This window comes from Odocoileus virginianus, chromosome 24 (assembly GCF_023699985.2).
Source record: "Odocoileus virginianus isolate 20LAN1187 ecotype Illinois chromosome 24, Ovbor_1.2, whole genome shotgun sequence".
Classification (NCBI taxonomy): domain Eukaryota; kingdom Metazoa; phylum Chordata; class Mammalia; order Artiodactyla; family Cervidae; genus Odocoileus; species Odocoileus virginianus.
This window is the reverse complement of record NC_069697.1, coordinates 37,433,901-37,446,941: the sequence shown is the minus strand read 5'-3', so window position 1 is coordinate 37,446,941 and position 13,041 is coordinate 37,433,901. Positions and strand designations below refer to the sequence as shown.

The window sequence follows — 13,041 nt, the reverse complement described above, 5'->3', positions numbered from 1 at the left end:
GCACATTAAAATATTGTTCATAATGACAAAAAAATTAGGAAAAAATTAAATATTTCCCAAAGAAACTATTCAAATTAATAATAAATTGATATATTCATACAGTGTAATGCTTTGCAATCACTGAGAGAAAAGCACATTGCAAATCCAAATGTCCAGAGATAGAATGTATTCTTAAGGGGGAAAAAAGCAGAGAACAGTGTTTTTTTTTTTTTATTAATAGTATTGGTGAAAACACAGTTGGGATGTGGTAGCCATAAATTTTGAATATGAGAATAATATGTCTGGAAAAAAATCCAGAAATGGATTCTCTGATTGCCTTTGGGGACCTTGGGAACTAATGAGACATGATTAGATTCCATGTTTTGTCACTTCAGCCAGTCTCATGCCAACAACCTACTTAACTTTAATCTTGTTTTCTGATGGAAAGGAATTGAGGACTCTCTGAAGATACGAAGGGAGGTTTACATTCACTGTATTCTTTTGGTTCTATATGAAATGTTTTACAAGTACTGACAAGTCTTTCCTAATATTGCAGGGCATAGCCTTAATTTTTTTGACAGCTGGTCTGAGTAAAAAACATTTTGAATTCCAAGCTTTAAAGTATTTTCCAGGTAGTACTTGACTGAATTATGTACACATGTTGTAATGTGAGCTATAAGAGTAATATTTGAAGAAAATTTCCAGGATATATTTAGGACAATGAGAACTATGTCAACTTATTTATTCATTATAGCACTTAATATAAATTCAATAAATCTTAGCGAGTTAATTTTGAAATTTTATCAAATTTCTTAGTAGAATGAATCACTTGGCAAATAGTTTATAAAAATAAGAATATCATTTATTATCTTCTGTGTCCAAAGTATTATTCTAAAAACTGCATGTGCATCATTTTCTTTAATTTTTTCTGTAATCCTGTGCTATATGTACTGTTGTCTTCACTTCCCAATTAGGACACTGATATTCAGGCAGCTTGTACAACTTGCAAGTAACTTGAACGCAGGCCTGTCAGGCTTCAAAGTCCAGGCCCCTTCAAGAGTCAAGTTAGTTTTATATTGGTTCAGTTTTGTCACCGACATGAAAGCTTTGTGTAAATTTTTATGACTTTTAAAAAATTTAAGTTTATTACCTGCTACTTTATAGAATATTAAGATTGTAAAGTGATTTGAAAGTAAGAATCAAAATTTCTCTTAACAGTATGAAACTATATAAGGAACTTTGATATGTTTATATTTGTGTAATTACTGATTTCTGAGAAGTTGTTGATATATCTTTATTTTTAGATATAGGATCCACCCTGGCAAGGATGGTGCTCAGATATCAGATGAGAAGTTCTGTGGAGGAAGGAGCTGGCTCAGGAAGCAATGGGAATTTTTCTGAAGAAATGGTTGATAAATTTGATGAATGGACCTTCATTCCTGAGTCTTACATTGACAGTGTGTTTGGTCAAAGTGATGACCTGGATAGTGAAGGTGACTATTTCAAAACAATTGTTCCCTTTATGTGCTAATACACACACACACACACACACACACACACACACACTCTAGCATGGAACAATGCAAACTGAGACAAAAACCTGATTTACTTCATTTGGAAAAACTTGAGGAAAATTGTATTCATTAGTTACTGCTTACTGTTACTCAACCGTTAGTTGAGGCAATGAAGAAAATATATCTCTACATTTTTAAGTGTTATTGTACTCCCCCAAATCAGTGAATGGTGGCTGTTGCAGTGAAAACACTGACTCAGACTTGAGTTGGATTTCATATTCCATCACTGCCTAGAGCCTTTTCTGGTTTGTGTAAACCTGTTACCCTTATTAAAGGTAGTGTTGCTAACCTTCCAGGATTATTTATAGGAATTTGGAAAAATGTGTAAAGTGTCTAAGAGACACTTGCAAATAAGAAGTACATCATAAATATTTTTATATTTATTAGAATTAAAAATAATACTTTAATAATTAATGAGATAAAAAGTTGACATGGCATGATATTAATGACAGCGATTAATGCTGTCATTTAACAGAATGCAGTTTGGTAAAAATTGGGTGAGGTGATTTTTTTAAAAATAGTATGATTAATATGATTGAAAACTTTGGGTGATAGAATAAATGTATTTGAGAAGGTGATAAGTAAGGATTATTCCAAAAATTTCATGTCTCAAGTTCAAGTATTTTTAGAAACCAGCTTTATTGTGACATAATTAGCGTAAAGTAAAATATGCACATTTTAAGTGTATATTTTCATTTATATATCCGTGTAATCATCACCACCATTAAGTTATGCAACATTTCTGTCATCCAAAAAAGTCCCTTTACATGCCTCTTCACAACAAACCTGCCCCCTACCTCTGGTCTGCTTTCTGTCACAGTATGCTAAATTAGTATTTTCTCAACTTTCATATAAATAGGATATCTATTTATCTCTGACTGTTTTCTGAAGTGGTTATACCATATTATACTCACATCAGCAATATACGAAAATTCTAGCTTCTCTAAATGTTCATCACACTATATCATTTAGTATTGTATGTCAGTTTAATTTTAGCCATTTCTACTGAGGGTGTAGTCCTAGCACATTTGGTCTTAATTTTCATTTCCCTGAAAACTACTGATACTGAGATTATTTTCATGGTCTTGTTGACCATACATATATTTTCTTTGCCAAGTGTCTGTTCAGATCATTGTTAATTTTTAGTTGTGTTATTGTCTTATTATGTTATTATAAGAGTTCTTTATATGTTCTTAGTAGAAGTCCTTTGACAGATATATGAACTATAAATATTTTCTATCAGTTATAGCTTGTCTTATTTTATTGATATTTTTCAAAGAGCAGAATTGTTAAATTTTAAAAACTTCAGTGTTTCAGTTTTTTCTTTTTTGATTTGTGTTGTTTTTAAAAGATTTAAGAAATCTTTTCCTATCTCAAATTTGTGAATATTTTCTCCTGTGTTTTCTTATAGAAGTATGAAAATCTTAGCTTTTACCTTTAGGTCTAAGTCCATTTTAAGTTAATTTTGGTATATAGTATTAGTGAAGAATTGACATGTACTTTTTTCCACTAGATATTCAGTTGTTTTAATATAATTTGTTGAATATACTTTATTTCCTTGTTGAGTTAATGGCATGTTTGTCTAATTTAATTGACCATATAAATGTTGTTCTATTTATGCATTCTTTATTCCGTACAATTGATTTAGATCATTATCCAGAGCCACACTCTCTTGACTACTTTAGCTTAAAAGCAGGTCTTAAAATCTGGTAGTATAAGTTCTCTGGTGGTATTCTTTTTGAAAATTGTTCTTATTATACTAGCTTGTTTGCATTTCCATATATTACATTTTGAATCAATTAATTTTATGCTGGGATTTTTATTACAATTAAATCTACATTTAATATAAAATTAATGTATAAATAATATATTATCATTATATAATACAGAGTTAACATCAATAAAAATTTCTTTAGATTAAATTTATAAATAAATGAGAGAACTGATGTTTTAATGGGTCTCCTGAGATATAAGTGTAGTATTTATTTCTGTTTATTTGTATTAAATTTCTCCTTCCAGTGTTTTGTATTGCATGTTTTTTGATGCTGTTATAAATAGTATTGTTTTTAAATTCATTTCCAATAATTCATTCACTGCTGGTTTACAGAAATGTGGTTGATTTCTTTGTACATTAATGTATTCTGTGGACTTGCAAAACTCATGAGTTCTAATAGCTTTTTGTTGACTCCATAGATTTTTTTCTATGTTCACAATGCCACTTGCTAAAAAAGATTTATTTCTTCCATTCTAATCTGTCTTTTAAAATGTTTCCATGTTCTGTTGCACTGCTAGGATCTTTAGTATTATGTTGAATAGAAGTGGTAAGAGTAGGCATTGTTCCCTGGTTTCCAAACTTAGAGGGAAAGCATTCAGTGTCTCATCATTAAGTATGATGTTATCTTTTTTTTTTTAATAGATACTCTTCATCAAGTTGAGGAAGCTCATTTCTAGTAATTATTTGCTGAGACTTTTTATCATAATGGGTGTTGGAAAATGCTTCTCTGCATCTGTTACAATGGGCATATTTTCTCCTTTAATTCTGTTATTTAGTTTATTACCATGGTTTTCTCATGTTAAACCAAACATGTTTTTCTGGGATACATCTCACTTGGCTATGGTGTGTCATTCTTTTAAAATATTATTTAATTTGATTTTCTAAAATTTCATTAAGGATATTGTGTCTGTGAAGGATATTGGTCTGTAGTTTTGTTTCCTTGTAACTATGAGAGTAATGCTAGCTTCTTGAAATGAATTGAAAATTGCTCCTGACTCCACTGTTTTCTGAAAGTTTTTTTGTAGGAGAGGTCTTATTCTTAAATGTTTAGTAGAATTCATTAGTAAAGCCTTGTTTGTTAGGAATATATTTATGGTGCAGAGGGGGAATATATTTAATTATAAAAGTTATCAATTTATGGTTATTTTGATTTTCTATTATTTCTTTTGTCAGTTTTTATAATTAGAAACTTTCAAGAAATCTGTCCTCTTTATATGTTACCAGTTTGTTTAATGATATTTATAATAATTCTGTTATCCTGCCAATGTTTATATGATCATTAGTGATATCTGATCTTTAATTCTTGACATTGATAGTTTTTGTCTTTCTTTTTTTCCCTTCTTTAGTCTCACTTAAGATTTATCAATTTTATTGATCTTTTTCAAAGAATCGGGTTTTTGCTTCATTTGTTTTCCTTTCTGTCCATGAGTCTACCTTGCAACTCCCATCCAAGTTAATCTCCATGAACACTGATCTCCATTTCCTCATCTCAGGAAGGCCACTGGGCTTTGTTTAAATTCCTTTTCACTGCCTATAGCCCTTAAATTGCCTACAGGCAGGAAGCTAGGTTGCCTGAAAGGTTCATATAATTTGTTTTCATTCTTTCAGGGATTACACAGTCCTACACTGTCTGCAGCCCAATATCTGTGTGTGTGTGTGTGTGTGTGTGTGTGTGTGGTCAGTCACTCAGTTGTATCCGACTCTGTGACCCCATGGACTGTAGCCCACCAGGCTCCTCTGTCCGTGGAATTTTCCAGAGAAGAATACTGGAATGGGTTGCCATTTCCTACTCCAGGCGATTGAACCTGTGTCTTTTGCATCCCCTACATTGGCAGGCACCATCTGGGAAGCCCAAAGGAAGTTTGGTCAAGGAACCTTAGGTATCCAACTGATTCTAGAACGCTTCTAAGTTAGCCTGTTGTTTAGTAGCTAAGTTGTGTCTTGTTCTTTTGTGATCCCATGGACTGTAGCCCACCAGGCTCCTTTGTCCATGGATTTCCCAGGCAATAATACTGGAGTAGGTTGCCATTCCCTTCTCCAGGGGATCTTCCCAACCCAGGGATCAAACCCACATCTCCTGCTTTGGCAGGCAGATTCTTTACCACTGAGCTACTGGGAAGCCCATGTCTGAAACCAATTATTTTTTAAAAATTGCCCAACTTTCTAGTTATTTGTTGTGGGGAGGTTAAGTTCAGTGTTTGTTATATCATCAGGGCTGAAAGAAGAATTCTCTTTAAGTGTTTTAAAATAAAGGATAATATCAGAAATGCAACTGTAAAATGAATTGATTTTTGGTTAGGTAAATTTTACAGTTTGTTTTGACACAGTTTTTATACTTCAAAGATAAAGAGTGGTAGAATTTAAAATAGCATGGTTCTCAAAAGTGGCTGTACACTATTTATCCTTAAAATATAACAGCATTGATCCTTATTTTCTTGAAAGTCCATAATTTTAAAAGCATTTTTTACTTTTCTTTATGTTATTGTTTAAAAATAGGAAGTGAAGGCTCATTTCTTGTGAAAAAGAAATCAAATTCAATTAGCGTGGGAGAGTTTTACCGAGATCCTGCCTTGCAACGTTGCTCACCAAATTTGCAAAGACATTCCAGTTCATTGGTAAGTTATATTGTAAAAGCTGTAGTTAAATGTTGTATATCTTGTTTGGCATTCTTTTAATAACTGAAATTGTGTGTCAAAACTAGATACAGAAATTCCCTAATGTGTGAAAATGCTGTCTCTCTGTATGTATATGAAAGTGAAAGTGAAAGTTGCTCAGTCCTGTCAGATTCTCCAGGCCAGAATACTGGAGTGGGTAGCCTTTCTCTTTTCCAGGGGATCTTCCCAACCCAGGTATTGAACCCAGGTCTCTCTCATATTGCAGGCAGATTCTTTACCAGCTGAGCCACTATATATATATATATACACACATACATACACACATATGCATATGTGTCTGTGTGTCTGTGCGTACATGCGTGCGTATGCTATTTTGAATTTCTGTTTGTAGACTTGAGCATGTCTGGGGCATATATGTGCTCTGTACACTTTTAAATAGTTATATTCTTTTTTCTTTGTAGAGTATCATGTCTGTGGAGCACAGACTAGGTCTATGTCTTATGGTGTGGCTTGGTTCCATGAATACTTTAGCTATTAATAATAATCTTACAGTGGTAGTGGCTTAGTCACTAAATTGTGTTCAAGTCTTGCAACCCTATGGACTGTAACCGGCCAGGCTCCACTGTCCATGAGATTTCCCAGGCAAGAATATTAGAGTGGGTTGCCATTTCCTTTTCCAGGGGATCTTCCCGCCCCAGGGATTGAACCAGGGTCTCCTGCATTGCAGGTGGATTCTTTACCAACTGAGCCACCAGGGAAGCCCAGTAATCTTATAGTGACTCCTAAAGAAATCAGCTAGGAAAATGTTCTTTTTGCTCTAAACAGTGATTGTAATTTTGTTATAAATGTTTATTTGTTTAATAGGGACCCATTTTTGATCATGAAGATTTACTAAAGAGAAAAAGAAAACTATTTTCATCAGATGATTCACTCAGTAAGTAGTTGAAAGTAATCATAAGTAAATAGATATTTTGAACAGAATATACCACTTTGTTAAATTTCCTCTGATTATCCAAATTTTCTTGGTATCAATTTCATCATACATAACCTTCAAAGTGATTCCATAGAAATCATTCTGTAGAAAAATGAAAGTGAAAGTGAAGTTGCTCAGTCCTGTCCGACTCTTTGTGACCCCATGGACTGTAGCCCACCAGGCTCCTCTCTCTATGGGATTTTCCAGGCAAGAATACTGGAGTGGGTTGCCATTTCCTTTTCCAGGAGATCTTCCCAACCCAGGGATTGAACCTGGGTCTCCTGCATTGTAGGCAGATGTTTTACTGTCTGAGCCATCAGAGAACACAACTATAAATTTAAAATTTAAGCTTTTATGATGTTATACCAGACAGTTTTCATCCTTCCTGCTGTTTTCCTAAAATGTAAATAAAAACCCTCCACCAGTGCCATTCTTAATGTTCTTCTCTAGGTCTGTTGTTTATATTACTTAAATTACCTGATTTAATATTTATTATTTACTTTCATGTCTGACACTGGAATAAAAGTTTCATAGTTTGGTTTTCTATTCCAATGCCTTGAAGAGAACCTGACACTGGTAGATGATCAATAAGCATTTACTGAGTAAACTTAAATTACTTGCTTATGTCTCCTTTGTTTTTTTTTTTTTGACAAAAGGAGCATCAAAATTCCAGTCCCATATGAGGCATTCAGAGAGCATTTCTTCCCTGCCTTCTGAGAGAGAATATATTACATCGTTAGACCTTTCAGCAAATGAACTAAGAGATGTTGATGCCCTGAGCCAGAACTCCTGTATAAGTGGTCATTTGGAACATCTTGAAAAGCTGGAGCTTCACCAGAATTCACTCACAAGCTTTCCACAACAGCTGTGTGAAGTAAATTTAATTTATCCTTATAATTCTCAGGATATTTCAAGAGCATCTACATTTGTATCTAAGTTGTATGTTTAAATCTTTAAAAAGAAGGTTCTACTTTTGTGTCATTGGACAGTAATTCCTCCATTGTTCTGGTTGTCACACAAGTATCTTAGTTTATGTGGTCTTTCAGATGCATCTTTGGGGGCAGACAGTGGAAATGGAAATCTGATTAAAAAGGAATTCTAGGTTCTTTCCTGATGATTCATGGTATGTATTAAAGTCTGGCAAGGTTGCATGTTGATTATGCCTTCAATTATTTAATTCTAGTAAGACAACTTAAACTGTTTAAATTAAATTAGATCTGGTCTGATGGTCCTGACTTTGTTCAGCTACCAACTGTATGACAATAAGAACATATCACTTCAACTGCTCTAGGCCCTCATTTTCTTGTCTGCAAAACAAAGAGGCTCAACTAAACTATCCACAAGGCATTAATCAATTTTTTAAATTATATGCACCTTAAAAATTGATTTTTTACCCTCAAAATTCCTATTTTATAGCAACTAAATTTTAAAGTAATCTGCCAATAGGGTAGTCCTCTGACTCATTACTTTGTTCATCATTTTTATGTACTATACATTAGAATTCAAAGATATGGATCATAATACTGCCTTTTAAATTATTAAATGAATTCTTGGCTTGAACTGCAAAGTTTGATAAAGAATTATATGTTTTTTGAAAACTAATTTTGTTGCAAGTACATTTCCCCTTTTTCTAACTTAAAAAATTTACCATAATTTTGACACTTTAAAAGCAGAGTTGTATAATTTTTAAATATATTTAAGTGATATCTTTCCCTTAAAGTTTGTGTATCTGAAGAGAGAGAAGAAAGAAAGGTGATCCCTACCCCCACTACAGTGTCTAAAATATGGCCCCTCTCTAGCCTCCTTTTACCTGACTAAATCTTCAAAGTTACAGGGGCTCATTTTGGATCCAGTCTCTAGGCTCGGTTGGATTTCCGTGGCACCCACTCTTTTTCCTCCAATGCTCACACTATAAATTTGAATCTAAGGTATATTGTCCTCACTGAATTGTAAACTCCTTGAGAACAGAAACTGTTTCAGCCTGTTCATGTCTAATCTATCCTTTCATATCTACCCTCAGTGCCTAGTAAGTATAGTAGAGGCTGTATAGATGATTACTGAAGTAATTTGTCAAGAAACTAATGACTGACACTTGGCTGACTATCAATAAATATTTACGAAAGAGTAAGTGAAGGAAAACTAGAGTTTAGTCTAGCTAAACCAAAGAGAATATGAATAGAACATGGCATTATATATTTATATAGAAATATATAATATAAATAATTATAAATGCCATTTATATATTATGAATAGTATTTATAGTATGTATTAGGGCATTCGAAGATTCTGTAGTCAGCAAAAACAAGACCTGGAGCTGACTGTGGCTCAGATCATGAACTCCATATTGCAGAATTCAAAATTAAATTGAAGAAAGTAGGGAAAATTTTCAGTAGTCCATTCATGTATGACCTAAATCAAATCCCTTATGATTATACAGTGGAAGTGACAGGCAGATTCAAGGGATTAGATCTGATAGACAGAATGCCTGAAGAACTATTGATGGAGGTTTGTAACATTGTACAGGGGGCAGTGGTCAAAACCATCTCCAAGAAGAAATGCAAAAAGGCAAAAGGGTTGTCTGAGGAGGCCTTACAAATAACTGAGAAAAGAAGAGAAGCAAAAGGCAAGAAGAAAACAAAAGATATACCCATATGAATGCAGAGTTCCAAAGAATAGTAAGGAGAGATAAGAAAGCCTTCCTCAATGAACAATGCAAAGAATTAGAGGAAAACAATGGGGAAGACTAGAAATCTCTTCAAGATAAATAGAGATACCAGGGGAACAATCATGCAAAGATGGGCACAATAAGGGGCAGAAATGATACAGACCTAACAGAAGAAGATGTTAGTAAGAGGTGGCAGGAATACACAGAAGAACTGTCCAAAGATCTTAATGACCTGAACAAGCATGATGGTGTGACCATTCACCTAGAGCCAAACATCCTGGAGTGTGAAGTCCAATGGGCCTTAGGAAGATTCACTACAAACGAAGCTAGTGGAGGTGATGGAATTCCCGCTGAGCTATTTCAGATCCTAAAAGATGATGCTGTTAAAGTGCTGCATTCAATATGCCCTCAAATTTGGAAAACTGCAGTGGCCACAGGACTGGAAAAGGTGTTTTCATTTCAATCCCAAAGCAGGGCAATGCCAAAGAATGTTCAAAATACCACACAATTACACTCATTGCACATGCTAGCAAGGTCATACTCAAAGTTCTCCAAGTTAGGCTTCAATAGCATATGAAACAAGAACTTACAAATGTACAAACTGAATTTAGAAAAGGCAGAGGAACCAGAGATCAAATTGCCAACATCCGTTGGATCATAGAAAAAGCAAGAGAATTCCAGGAAAACATCTACTTCTGCTTCATTGGCTATGCTAAAACCTTTGACTGTGTGAATCACAAGAAACTGGAAAATTCATTTGAAAGAGGAGGTTATAAAATAAAACATGTATTATTACATGATTATGGTTAACTCTTATTTATATTAAAATGTATTTCTATAATATATATTTATATATTTAGGTATATAAATTATATACTTATAAGTATTTAATTACATACTTATGTATAATATTATGACCTCCTCTGTCTTTGGGATTCTCCAAGTGAGATTACTGGAGGGGGTGCCATGCCCTCCTCCAGGGAATCTCCCTAAAGCAGGGATCGAACGCATGTCTGTTTTGTCTCCTTCATTGGCAGCAGGTTCTTTACCATTAGTGCCACCTAGGAAGTCCATAATATAAATAAACAAATAATATTTATATCACATAAATATGATATATATGATATAAATATATATCATATATCATATATATTTATATATATAATATAAATGTTATTTATATATTATTCAAATAATGTTTATATACAATTCATACATTATATATTATATGCTATATAATTTATGATTATAGTATGTGTTGTATAAATTATAAAATATATATTTATAACCATAAATTGTATATAATATACAAAATAACATGTTTTATATTATATATTATTTTATAATTATAAGATAGTATTATATATTTATAATTGTATAGACAGCATGTAATATATATCATTATATATACTATAAATATCTTATGTTATATAATATATATTGTATATAAAATATAACTTATATATTTAAAATTCATATATTATGCATAGTTTGTAAGACATATTTGTCTTAGTACAAATTTAAAAGATTTATATATAATTTATAATATATTTATGATGCATAATCATATAATTAATATATAATGATATAAATAAATGATAGAGTATAAACATTCAAAATATAATGAATATAATTATTAGTAATATAATAAATATATAATATATTAAAAATAGAAAATAGACTTTTAATACAAAATATTTTGTTTGAAAGAGGGGTTTATGAAATAACATGTGTATTATATACATGACTAATTTATGGTTATATCTTACTTATATTAAAATGTTAAACAATATGTAAAAGCTAGAGAAAAATATATTCCCAGGATTATGTTGTACTGCTTATTCATTAAGTCATATGTTCAAGTATTTGTTGGAGCCTATTATTATTCTCCCATTTTACTCATTGCAAGAATAATTTACCACAAAAGCTGAATTAAACTCTAAACCTTATTTGGTGAGCCAGCTTTTGACTGTCCACCTATTAATATTTTTCTTGTCTTTACCCATTTTATAGCAGAGCAGATAGGACTAGTGAGTATACAGAAGTTGTCTTTTCAATTGTATTTTCAATTTTTTGGAAAAGTCTTAATGGTTGTAGTTACCAGAGATATGGAAGACAGAAATATTAGCTAGATTTAAGTTTTTCAGATGGTTCATTTAAAATTTAAAAAATTTTTGTCTTTTCAGACTCTGAAATGTTTAACACATTTGGATCTGCATAGTAATAAATTTACATCATTTCCCACTTACTTGTTGAAAATGAGTTGTATTGCTAACCTTGATGTCTCTCGAAATGATATTGGACCCTCGGTAGTTTTGGACCCTGCTGTGACGTGCCCGACCTTGAAACAGTTTAACTTGTCATATAATCAGATATCTTCTCTTCCTGCGAACCTTGGTGACGTGGTAGAGAAATTGGAACAGCTCATTTTAGAAGGGTAAGCATGGAGTTCATTGAAGACAAAAAGGGTTGCCTCACATTGAAGTTTCATAAGGTTAACACACAGTGACATCGTTTCCATAGTAATGAATTTTACATGGTAGAGTGATAAAGAACTGAGACAATTCATAATACAGCTTCTATCAGTTGACTTAAATTTTTACAATTAATTTAAAAGTTAATAAATGTGCTTTGATGCTCTTTTTGAAGATGGTTGACTGTTTTCCTTCAAAGCCTGTGAATTTATGCAATTTAATCCTCACTTTGTCTCCTATGACTAGAAATAAAATATCAGAAATATGTTCCCCTTTGAGCCTGAAGGAACTGAAGATTTTAAACCTTAGTAAAAACCACATTTCATCTTTATCAGAGGACTTCCTTGAGACTTGTCCTAAAGTGGAGATTTTAAGTGCCAGAATGAATTTTCTTGGTAAGTGCTTTTTATGAGACTTCTCTTTCCAGTCATTTTGAGTGTTATATGGGTCAAATGGAACAAATAAAAGTAATCACATGAGTCCTGTATGAACATTTTAGGTGGGGATTTAACGGTGGTGTTTCAGTTAAATATTATGCTAGAGTATTAAATACAAAGTTTGCAGGTTGGTGATAAAAAGAAATGAGCTGTCAAGCTGTGAAATGTGGAGGGAACTTAAATGCATATTGCTAAGTTAAAGAAGCCAATCTGAAAAGATTACACACTGCATAATTTTAACTCTATGACATTTTGGGAATGGCAAAGCTAACAACCAGCAATTTCCAGGATTGTGGAGTGAGGGAGAGAGTGTTGGCTATCCATAGAATTCTCCAGGCAAGAATACTGGAGTAGGTAGCTGTTCCCTTCTCAAGGGGCTCTTCCCAACCCAGGGATTGAACCCAGGTCTCCTGCTTTGTGGGTAGACTCTTGACCATCTGAGCCACCAGGGAAACCCAGGAATACTTGGGTGGATGGGCTATCCCTTCTTCAGGAGAATCTTCCCGACCCAGGAATTGAACCGGAGTCTCCTACATTGCAGGCGGATTCT

The 13,041-nt window shown here is 32.9% G+C and overlaps 1 protein-coding gene across 5 annotated transcripts in view; it reads left to right on the top strand.

Moving 5' to 3' along the window:
- The window catches only part of LRRK2 (leucine rich repeat kinase 2), a 192,376-nt gene that overhangs the window by 76,351 nt on the left and 102,984 nt on the right, over positions 1-13,041 (top strand). For all 5 annotated transcript variants that reach the window (XR_011483287.1, XM_070454571.1, XM_070454570.1 and 2 more), the window contains 6 exons: positions 1,284-1,472; positions 5,824-5,942; positions 6,807-6,876; positions 7,572-7,789; positions 11,767-12,017; positions 12,301-12,449. Coding sequence is in view for 4 of the 5 variants with exons in the window: in XM_070454571.1 (XP_070310672.1) it covers positions 1,284-1,472; positions 5,824-5,942; positions 6,807-6,876; positions 7,572-7,789; positions 11,767-12,017; positions 12,301-12,449 (996 nt within the window). In the remaining variant the exon portion in view is untranslated. The remainder of the gene's footprint in view (positions 1-1,283; positions 1,473-5,823; positions 5,943-6,806; positions 6,877-7,571; positions 7,790-11,766; positions 12,018-12,300; positions 12,450-13,041) is intronic.